Raw genomic sequence first — 11155 nt, 5'->3', positions numbered from 1 at the left:
GTCAGCAAGTTGGGCACCCCGCTGAGTGGCCTCCAGGGGCTACCGGAATGCACTCGCTGCGGCCACGGCATCGTGTGAGTACCCGCCCCCACCTCTCCCCGCCCCGGGCCGCGGCGGCCCCGCCCTCTTCCGGACTGGGGGCGGGGCGCGCCGGCGCCCGCCCGCCTCCCGACGCTGTCCTCTTCCGGCCTGCCACCAGGGGCACCATCGTCAAGGCGCGCGACAAGCTCTACCACCCGGAGTGCTTCATGTGCAGCGACTGCGGCCTGAACCTCAAGCAGCGCGGCTACTTCTTTCTGGACGAACAGCTCTACTGCGAGGGCCACGCCAAGGAGCGCGTCAAGCCGCCCGAGGGCTACGATGTGGTGGCCGTCTACCCCAACGCCAAGGTGGAGCTCGTCTGAGCTGCGCCCGGGGACTGCCCGCCCGCGCCCTGCTTCGCTTAGCGTCCTGGCGGGCCGTGTAAATAATGTGTGTGCCGCCTGCCTCGCCAATAAACGCCCTCTACCCGGCCCTCTGCTGCTGCAGGTCGTCAGCCTCGAACTTGTCTGCGCCCTGGCCTGCCTCCCTCCCGCACTGGCTATGGCTCCCGAGTGCCACACGCCTGTTTCTTGTCTGCTAGGTGCCAGGCACGTCCCTAGGCTCTGGGGACAATTGTGCACTAGGCAGTACGGGGCAGCACTCCCGGGGGGAAGGTGGCAGGCGAGGATCACAAAAACCACCTATGCCAGGAGGAAGGAAGCGCTGCCTGTACCGGCGAGATTAAGACAGGTGCTCCGAGAAGAGAAGTGGGCATCACGGGGGCCTGAGCCTGGGCGGGAGGAGGCAATGTGTCTGGGGAGAGCTCTACAGCGCGAGGGACGGTGGGGACCCTTTGCACTGAGCAGCTGCTCCTACCAACCGCCGGGGCGGGTCAGATCACAGAAGCCACCGCGGGCCGCACCCGCTCTTTTATTGCCCGGCCTTTACCCCTGGCAACCCACCGGGCCCTTTCTAGCCCCCTGCCCGCCCGCCCGCCCGTTTTTCGTGTCCCTTCCCCCGGCCTCCACTAGACGGCGCGGCCGGTTTTCCAATTAAAAAGCGAGTGAGGCCTGAGAAGGAAGGGGAGGGGAGAACGCAGGAGTGCAGGGCTGCCCGAATGCTCCCCCTTTCCAAGCCCTTCTCTCCAACGCAGAGGAGTAAACTCTCGGATCCTGCCTGACCGGCCTGCGCTGCGCCAGCCTTTGCGGCACCATTGCACACACCAGGACAGTCTTTCAAAACGTAGAAATGATGGGCAGTTGTTCACGTGTGGCTGCGACTAGCTATTACTATCCAACCACCCCTGGACTAGGAGCCCAGGTTTTTGCCTCTCTTTTTTTGGCCTCGTTTATTTCATCCGGGTTTCTTTATTGAGCCCCCAATAATGCCCCTTTTGTATTCCCACCCTACCCCGAAATGTTGGAGCTATCAGAAACCACAAAAGGCTGTTAGCAATTTAAACTCTCACCATCAGCACATGACAAAATCCCCTTTCCTCATACTCCTGCCAGTTCTTCCTCCTGGTGGCTAGTGTTGGGCTGCTAACTGCAAAGTCAATAGTTCAACACCACCAGCCGCTCTGGGGGAGAGAGACAGGGGCTTCTACTCCTAGGAAGAGTTATAGTCTGGGAAATTCACAGGGGCAGTTCTACCCTGCCCTACAGGGCCACTGTGAGTCAGCATCGACTCGAGGGCAGTGAGTGAGTTTGATTTGATTTCGTTTCTCTCATCACCAGTGATTGACAGTCAGTCATTCAGCAAATGTTTGTGGTGTGCTAGCTGGGGAACCTGGCACTAGGTGAATGAACTCGATGCACAGCTTCTTGTGTGAACTGCCCTAAACACCCCCATTTTTCTGAGATGTACTTAAATCTTCAGGACTGTAGGAACTCTCTTTTTGTAAGAACCTTTGTTACTGGAGCCACGCTGCTAACCACAGTAGTTTGAAACCGCCAGCCGCTCCACACAAGGGGCTTTCTGCTGCCGTAAAGAGTTCCAGTCTTGGAACCCACAGGGGCAGTTCTACCCTGTCCTCCAGAGCCACTATGAGTGACAGCCTCAGAAACCCACAGGAGCACTTCTACGCTGTCCTACAGTCACGATGAGTCAGCTTCGACTGGATGGGAGAGAATTTTGTTACCGGAGCTCTCCCCGGGATGCATTTCCTATTCTCCCTGGGATGCATTTCCTATTCTCGTGTCATCAGTCCTGTTTTCACTGCGGTGCGAATGTAAAAAAAAAAAAAAAAAATCCATCCCTCTCTCCCTATTCTTGGTCTGTAAGTATGCCAAAGCTATTCCAATACATTGCCCACTGTCAGAAGTTTGGACTCAATACGTCAGCCCCAGTAGGAGGGGGATCCTTTGAGCCAGGGAGTGTGACAAGGGTTGCCCTGGACCTGGTGACTCACTTGGGAAGGACTGGGCCATGTCCTTCCAAGGGTTGTGTGTTGTAATCTGCACTCACTCCCCATTTTTCCATCTTCTCATCCTTCCAGTATTCCTGATTGGCTTGGCCCCTGGAGGTTCCTTCCCAAAGCTCCTCTTCCCCTCTCTCCCCCACTCTGGGAGTCCTGACTCACCCACTCCTCCTCCAGGTGGGCCCTGTGAGCAGGTGCCAGGGAGGAGAGGAGGGAGCTGGAGCTCTGGGCCTGCACTCACCTGGCTCCAAGAGGGGACAGACCCTGAGCACAGAGACCCCACCTGTTGGGACACACACACACACACACAGCCCCAAGAGCAGTGGTTCTCAAGACTCCTTTGGGGATTGAAGGACCCTTTCACAGGGGTCCCCTGATTCATAACAGTAGCAAAATAACAGTGATGAAGTAGCTACAAAAATAACTTTATGGTTGGGGGGGGGTGTGGTCACCACAACGTGAGGAACTATATTAAAGGGTGGAGGCATTAAGGACGTTGAGAACCTCTAGCCCTAAAGGCTGCACCCCAGCAGGTGTGGCTGTGGAAAAATCCTCTCTGCCCCACCCATTTTCAGGGCAGAGGTGGGAGAGGGGACCAGCAGGCAGCGCATGTCCGCACGTGCAGATTCCCTCAGCCTCGAGCGCTTGTGTGTGCACTCACTCACTCACCTTCATCATCCTCTCCAGGCAAAGGAGAGACAAGTTAAGGGCCAGTGGAGTGGCCCTGGCATTGCCACATCAGCAGCTGCACCCACCCCTCACCCCACTCCCTGCAGGACAGCAAGCAAGGCAGGCCTTCCCTGAGCAAGCAAATCAGAATGGGTGGAAAAAAACAGAACCAAACACTGCCATCAGAGAGCCCATCCTGACCCATACCAACCCTATAGAGTAGAGTTCAACCCCATAGGGGAGAATTGCCCCTGTGGGCTTCCAAGACTGTTGCTGTTAATAGGAGAAAGCCTGGTCTTTCTCCCAAGTCATGGTGTAGAGTGAGGGAGGGTGTGCAGAGATGGGACTAAAGGAAGTGGCAGTCAGCCTAATTTGTCCTCTCCCTGTTGAAAGGCCTGACCCCCTCCACTGACTCCCAAGCCCAAGTCTGGTGAATCAGGAAAAAAACTTAGCAGGAGTTTCCTGCCGTCCAGGGTTCTAGCCTCTCTCCAGAGATTCCCAACTCAGTCTGAGTCCTCATGGTGGTTCCCACAGCAGGTCTTCACCCCAAGGGCCTTCAGGCCAGAAACTTGTACATCCTCCTCCAACCCTTCCCTTCAGCCACCTGAGCCTGGGACGGCCATCTCCTGAGCATTTCTAGGGCCAATTTCAGGGAAGCTGGGGGAATCTTTGGGAGAAAGATGGGAATTTCTACTCCCATAAAGAGTTCGTCTCAGAAACTTTGGGGGCAGGTCTGCCCTGCCCTATGGGCTAGCTATGAGTTAGCATCCACTCGATGGCAGTGAGTGTGGTTTTGATTGGGAGGAATCTTGCAGTCTCTTGCTGCACCCTCTCCATGGACCCGGGCCCTGATCCTAGGCCTAGTATTCAGAGGCTCTCTGACATTAGGTTCACATTCAACTTCTGGTTCTCACCTCCTCTGCTGCAGCCGACAGTTCACCATGTTATGGGCTATTCTAGTTTTTCATACCCCTCAGACCTTGCCATGCAAGTAAAAGTTTGCTGAAACTCACCCAACAACGTTGCAGCAGTCCATTGGCAGGGAGCTGCCAGGGCTCAGGCAGGATTCAGAAGAGGATGTAGAACGAGGGAGATCATTGTGCATGCCAGGTGGTCGTTGGCTGAAGGCAGAGAATACCAGAAAGAGGTTTACTTGTGTTTTAGTGACTATGCCAAGGCATGTCATGGTGCGGATCAGAACGAACTATGGACAGCCTTGAAAAGGAAGAGAAGCCTGGAGCACTTCCTGGTGCTCATGGGAACCTGTACACGGATCAGAGGCAGTCGTACTGGGGACAAACAAGGTACTACCGCATGGTTTGAGATCAGAGAAGGTGTGTGTCAGGGCTTTAGCCTCTCACCATGCATATGCAATCTGTATGCTTGAGCAAATCATCAGAAAAGCTGGATGATATGAAGAAGAATGCAGCATCAGCTGGAGAAAGACTTGTTAACAGCCTGCAATATGCAGATGATACAACCTTGCTTTCAGAAAGTGAGGCCGCCTTGAAGCACTTTCTGAAGCAGATCAAGGGATTACAGCCTTCAGTGTGGGTTACAACTCGGTGTCAGGACAACCACAATCTTCACAGCTGGACGAGTAGGTGTGGTAGTTACATCATTTCATGTAACCTGGAAACTATATTAAAGTGTAGGCATGGAGCTTACAGCCTGATAGTGACCCCTTGTGGACATGGCCTTCTCATAAGGAGGGCCCTGGGAACCTCCCAATCTCTCTGCCTCCACCTTCTTGCTGGCAGATGCTGGTTGCTGCCAGGGCCCCAGAGAGGCGTTCACCGCCATTGGCTCCACAGGACTTCGCGTGCACCAGCCATGATCTTCCTGCATTCGGCATCACTGCATGTGGCATAGTGAGTCTGAAGGGGACTTAGGGACTAATATCGGACTTATGGACTTGAGTTGTACTGGGCTGGGATGTGCTCTTGGTATATAACTGCTTCTTGATATAAAGCACTTTCTTACACACGGATGAATGTCCTTGGATTTGTTGCTCTAGTCAACCTAGCTCAATACAGTAAGTACAGATCGACGTTTTCAAGGCTTTTATCTCCCTGGGATCCATGATCGAGAGCCACGAAGCAGCAGTCAAGCAATCAAAGGACACCGTAAAGCTGCCACACAGATCTCATGAACGTGTTGAAAAGCAAGGGGGTTACTTTGAGTGCTAGCGTGCGCTTGACCCAAGCTATGGTATTTCCAATTGCCTCCTACGCATGTGAAAGCTGAAAGTTGGACATTGAATAAGGAAGGCCAAAATAAACTGGATGTGTTTGAACTATGGTGATGGTGAAATAGTAAAAGCACCAGGGATTGCCAAAAGAACAAACAAATGTGTCTTAGAAGAAGTACAGCCAGAATGTTCCTTAGAAGCAAGAATCTCAAGCCTCGTGACTCACGTACTTCAGACTTGTTGTCAGAAAACAATATGTCCCTGGAGATGGACATCACACTGGGTCAACAGCAGGAACAGCAGAAAAGGCAAGGCCTTCGACAAGATGGACCGAGGTAGTGGCTGCACCAACGGGCTCCACACAGCAGCGATCGGAGGAGGTGCAGGGCCAGGCAGGGGTTCCTTCTGTCGTCCAGAGGCTCGCCGAGTCAGCAGGGACATGATGGCACCTAACGACGATGACGATGATGACAGACCTTCTCGCAAGCTAGACATGCCTTTCCTTCTTTTCCTCCCCACCCAACAAACTCTTCTCACTCTTCAATGCCGGCCCCACCGCTCCTCTTCTCAATCCAAGCCCATTCCCAGGGTCCTTCCTCTCCCCACCACCATCCCTGTCCACTTCCTCGACCACAAGCTGGCCCACACTTGCCTCCCTGTCCAGGACCCAGACCCCAGGCGGGGCATTGGGAGGAGGGGTGCAGAGTCCACAGAGGTACCCAGGAGCCAACAGCTCCTGCCCTCACATCCGGGACCTCCCTGTCTCCCACCACCTTCCTCCGCTCCGCCAAACCAGAGTTCTGCAGGCATCCTGCCTGAGCCCCAGGGCGGGATGAGACCTTCAGAGCAACCCCTCCCTCCCGCAACTCCTCAGCTCCAACTCATCCCTTCAACGGGTCATCTGCAGGGAACCTGCTTAGCCAGACACTGGAATACACACAAGGAAGACCTTTTGAACAAACACCAGATACATTCTGATTAAAATCAATGCCATACTTAAAGTTCCACAAGCGGCCATCTAGCAGAGGAGACACAAGCCCACGTGGATGAAGCACACCAGCCTGTGCCATCAGGTGGTGTTGACTGGATCAGATAACAGGCATCAGAAGACCCAAAACAACACTTTAAATGACATTGTTGAGAACGAGGGGGGTCGGAGCAGAGCCCTAAAACCCATCTGTAGACAATAGGACATCCCCTCACAGAAGGGTCACCAGGAAGGGATGAGTCAACCAGGACGGAGTATAGCACCGATGAAGCTTCCTCACCCCCCCACTATCTATCATGACTCCAGTCCTGCCTTTCAGTTCTGGCTAGACGGGGGCATGTGCACTGGTGCAGATAAGCTCACGGCTCACGGAATCCAGGTCAGATAACCCCTCAGGAACAGAAATTCCCTCCTCAGGAGTAATGATACCAGGAGGGTAGGGGAAGGTGGAAGAAGGAGGGGTGGAAGGGGGAACCGATCACAATGATCGATGCATAACCCATCCCTCCCCGCCCCGAGGGGGATGAACAACAGAAATGTGGGTGAAGGAAGACAGCAGTTGGTGGAAGATGTGAAAAAATAATTTATGGATTATTAAGGGTTCGTGAGGAAGGAAGAGTGGGGGAGTGGAGGAAAGGGCTCAAGTAGAAAAAAATGTTTTGAGATTGATGATGGCAACATATGTACAAATGTGCTCAACACAATGGATGGATGGGTGGTGATAAGAGCTATAAGAGCCCCCCAATAAAATGATTTTTAATATATGAAAATAATAATTATAATTTATTAAGGGGCCACAGGGGGGAGGGGAAAAAGAGGCAGTGATACCAAGGGCTCGAATGGAAAATGCCTAGAAAATGCTGATGTCAACATATATACAAATATGCTTGATACAATTGATGGATGGATTGTTATGAGAGCTGTAAGAGCCCTCAATGAAATGATCTTAAAAAAATAAAATAAAATAAATGCCATAAAGAATATCAGCAAGGTAATCAACACACGGGTCCCCTTAATAGATAAGGGATCTAAATCCTGACAGCACGCCAGTCAGTGGAATGCTGTAAGGTAGCTAATAGTAGGAGATGAGATCACAGAGCTGTGGGGGCAGGAACAGAGACGGGGGTGGCCCTTGTCACCCACAGGAAGGACTTTGTTTTTACCCTAGACATGAGCAGCCAGAGGAGTGGCATAAGCTGAATTACGTTTTCACCTGGCTCCCTCTGGCTGCTGAGGGGAGCAAAGGTTGAGGCAGAGTAACCAGTTAGCAGGCATGATTGACTCTCTGATGAATCCCTAACTAGCTCCACATCCTGCTGCCCCCCAGCCCCAGCCCCTGCCCCTGCCCTTGCCCAAGGTCCATGAACTTCTGCCCTCATGGTGTAACAGCCTCCTCCCCAGGTTCCCGCCTGCCGGACTCCACACAACCGCAAAGGACGCTTCTTAAAACGCTACTCAGACAGCGGCATTCCCTGTGAGAAAAACTTCCCTGGCTCTCTGGATAAAGTCTGCTCTCCAGTCGGTGAGGACCTTGGACAGGCAGCCCTGTTGGCCTCTGCGGACCCCTGTCTCATGCCTCCATCACACCAGCCATGTCAACTTGCTACCGAGAACCCTGCAGCCCTCCTGGGCCTTCTAAGGAGGCTGAAACAAGGCTAAGCCCTTCCTGGTGGTTCTTTGCTTGGTGAGCCTAATTGTTCCTCACCTTCCTCCCTGAGAACTAAGAAGAGGGGAACAGGCAGGACGCTGCTTCCTGACCAGTGACCCTTCCACTCGGGTGGGGGGTGGGGGGCGGAGCAGTAGTCTGGCCCTGGCTCACAGCCTGGGTATAGCTGTATCTGGTGGGAAATGTTGTGCCCTGCAGTATGATGTCCAGGAGCCTGGGCTATGGGCTGGGAGGGACCCTCTGGCTTACTTCTGCCCCTAGGTCTCCCTACTGACCGTATCTGTACTCCAGCTCAGTCGCGGACAGCTCATTTTTACCCGGAGTGACAGCTTCTCGTCCTTGGGTCCCAGGTCAAGCCTTCACACTCTGGTAATTCCCTGGTTACTATTTTCCCACTCAAGAATCTGTTCTTTAAACAGCATTCACTCAATACCTCTGAACGGAAGTGAAACCTCTGACAAGGCGGAGGGAAGTCAAGGGGTCTCTAAGAAGCGAGGGCAGACTCTGGGGCTCCCCCTACCACATGTGGGAGTCGCTCTCTGGGCCCCACAGAAACCAGCCCTCCTCTTTGCTGATGTCTGAACTGACATGGACTCAGTTGGGACCAAAAGGCAAAGGTTAGACGTCCTGGGAGACGCTGCCAGAAGCCTCAGCCAACCCTGCAGGTTCGGGGGGGTCTCGGCCACGTGAGCTCAGAGACCTGACTGGTTAGTCCCATGAGCAGTTTTTCTCCACAAGCCAGACCTGGTTGGCCAAGTTTGGAGGCTATTGCGCCATGCCACATGGCAGTTGGTTCGCGGACAATGACAGCGGGGGAAGGACAGCCATCGTGCCCTGCAGGGTGTTCTTGGTCTGCAGGCACATCTTCCTGGGACTCTGGAGCCTGGCCACAGAGTCACAGGCAGCAGGGCGAGCTGGTTAATAAGTATACCGGGAGCCAACGTGTCTACAAGCCCTCCGTTCTCGTCTTTAATCCACACACCAATCTGAAGGGAAGGAAGAGCTGAGCACAGGCCTCAGCAAGGTTGGGGCACATGCCAGGCTTGCTCAATGCCTACCTCATCCCCATGGCAAGGGTACTAGTGACAACCGCAAGTACCTATCTTCTGGGCTGCCTGCCCTACGCGTAGCCTGGTGACTCTGACCAGGTCACCTGTGAGGGACAGCCAACTCATCTCTTGCTTGGCCAGGGACACAGAATCAGAGGGTTGGCTCAGATTTCCCAACAGAGGACTGGACTCCCAATCTTCCATGGGCTTTGGAAGGTTTTGAAGCTCAGCTGAGTCAAGGTCGTCCTGAAGCGCTGGGCAGGAGTGTCTACCGCCCCTGGACACAAGCAATCCCAGGCATGTTCCCATCCCAGGCCTGCTTGCCTTCTCCTGGGGTCAATCCTGATTTATACTAGATGAATTGCCCCACTGCTCTCCACCTGTTAGGGGTTCCTGCAGCTGTTGAGAGAGTCCGGGGTGGCCAGCCTGTCATACTTTCCAGACGGGCTTTGCGTCCTGTTTACTCCTGCCTGTTCCAGGGTCATTCATCTCCTTGAGGCTCAGACTTAGTTTCCCCCACCCCCATATGCTCATTCTTGGCTTGGGTGGTTTAGGCTGCCTGATAGCTAATAAGGAAGACTGCAGGCGTTTGGTGCATTTGCATTGCGGTGCTGGTGAAGAATCCCCAAAGTACCACGGGCTGCCAAAAAAACAGACAAATCGTCCTTGAAGAAGTGCAGCCAGAATGTTCCTTGTTATCAGGAACGACCAGTCCCTCGGGAGGGACATCATGCTTGGTAAAAGTCGGGGGGCATCTGGACAAGACGGACTGACACTGTGGCTGCAGCATGGGCTCAGATTCAAGAACAACGATGAGGACGGCCAGGCCCAGGGTAGCCATCCCTTTCGTTGTACCTAGGGTCGCTGTGAGTTGGAACCAACCTGGCCACACCCCCAACAATAGCGCCATCCTTCTGAACTCCCCCTCCCTCCTTTTGTGGTCTTGTCTCCGTCTCACCGGACTTGATCTTGGGGGACCGTGATCAGGGGTCACTCTGGCCAGCCATGGGGAAGCTCCTCCCTTAGAGCCTCCGTCTTAAGCAAGGATTCAACTGTCATCCATCCACTTCCAGCGCCCAGAAACTGCCTCCTCAGGAGACAGCTGAGCATCGTACTGAATAGTCCGTTTTCCCATCAATTAATTCGGCCAGTCTGCTTGAAACCAGGAACCTTAGTGACCTTGTAACCTCCTCTCTAGTGACACTGTCTATGAGCCTTAGGAATCCGTCATCATTCCTAGATATATTATCTCCAGACCACACCTCAGACTGTCTGTTCTATGGTTGTAGCCACCTGAACACTTCAAAGGCGGCTCAAATTCAGGGTCTCCCAGACCCACCTCGTCATCTTTTCTAACCTGATCCTACTCATGTGGCCCCACCTCAGACAAAGACACTATCAGCCACCGACCTACCTAGCTCTAGTCCACCAAATTAGACGTCTTTGCTGCCTCCGACCCATCTCCCACCCTCACATTCAGTTGGTCATCAAGAGTTAGCACCTTCTCAATCACTGTAAAAGTAACTGTTTCTTGGCCACCACCTCCCATCTAGACCCCTATCATGAGTTCCTTCTTTGTATCTCTGTTTCTGAGGAGCCCTGGCAACGTACTGGATTACTCACTGGCCTGCTGACCGCAAGAGTTCGAAACCCCCAGATGCACCGAGGAAGTAAGACGAGGAGTGCTACTCCCGCAAGAGCCACAGTCTTGGAGACCCACAGGGGCAACTCTACCCTGTCCTCCGGGGTCACGACGACTCAGAATCGACTTGAAGGCAGTGAGTTTGGCTTTTTGGATGTCTGCTTCCATCCTAGAGGATCCCTGGAGGTGGGAGTTACGCTTTGGGCTGCTAGCCACCAGGTCAGCAGTTCGAAACCATCCGTTGCTCCATGGGAGAAAGATGAAGCTTTCTACGCCCATGAATAGTGACCCTCTTAGAAACCCACATGTTCTGCCTGCTCTGTAGGGCTCTGTGAGTTGGAATTGACTGGCTGGCCCTGGGTTAGTTTGGCGTTTCCGTCCCGGCTGTTGCTCGTGCATTCTCATCTCGGCCACCAGAGGGGTCTTCCTAAAACACAGACCTCTTCAGGCCGGGCTCTCACTTCCACTGGCCTCGCGCTTCAACCTGGATTCATTTCACACTTAAGAACT

The 11155-nt window shown here is 53.7% G+C and overlaps 1 protein-coding gene and 1 long non-coding RNA gene across 2 annotated transcripts in view; both read left to right on the top strand.

The window, feature by feature from the left end:
- Nucleotides 1-524, top strand: part of PDLIM4 (PDZ and LIM domain 4) — a 9248-nt gene extending 8724 nt beyond the window's left edge. Inside the window, exons 5-6 of the mRNA XM_045285045.1 lie at nt 6-74; nt 200-524. Coding sequence (XP_045140980.1) covers nt 6-74; nt 200-404 — 274 coding nt within the window. The 3' untranslated portion in view covers nt 405-524. The remainder of the gene's footprint in view (nt 1-5; nt 75-199) is intronic.
- Nucleotides 525-7770: 7246 nt separating this feature from the next.
- LOC123521073 lies at nt 7771-10819 on the top strand. Its single transcript, XR_006679563.1, has 3 exons — nt 7771-7972; nt 8216-8323; nt 10601-10819. It is a non-coding gene; the product is annotated as an uncharacterized LOC123521073 (long non-coding RNA).
- The last annotated feature ends 336 nt before the right edge of the window (nt 10820-11155 follow it).

Source organism: Echinops telfairi, unplaced genomic scaffold (assembly GCF_000313985.2).
Source record: "Echinops telfairi isolate 266 unplaced genomic scaffold, ASM31398v2 ScPeMD7_7469;HRSCAF=8507_1, whole genome shotgun sequence".
Classification (NCBI taxonomy): domain Eukaryota; kingdom Metazoa; phylum Chordata; class Mammalia; order Afrosoricida; family Tenrecidae; genus Echinops; species Echinops telfairi.
The sequence above is the reverse complement of the archived record's forward strand: the minus strand, read 5'-3'. Positions and strand labels throughout refer to the sequence as shown.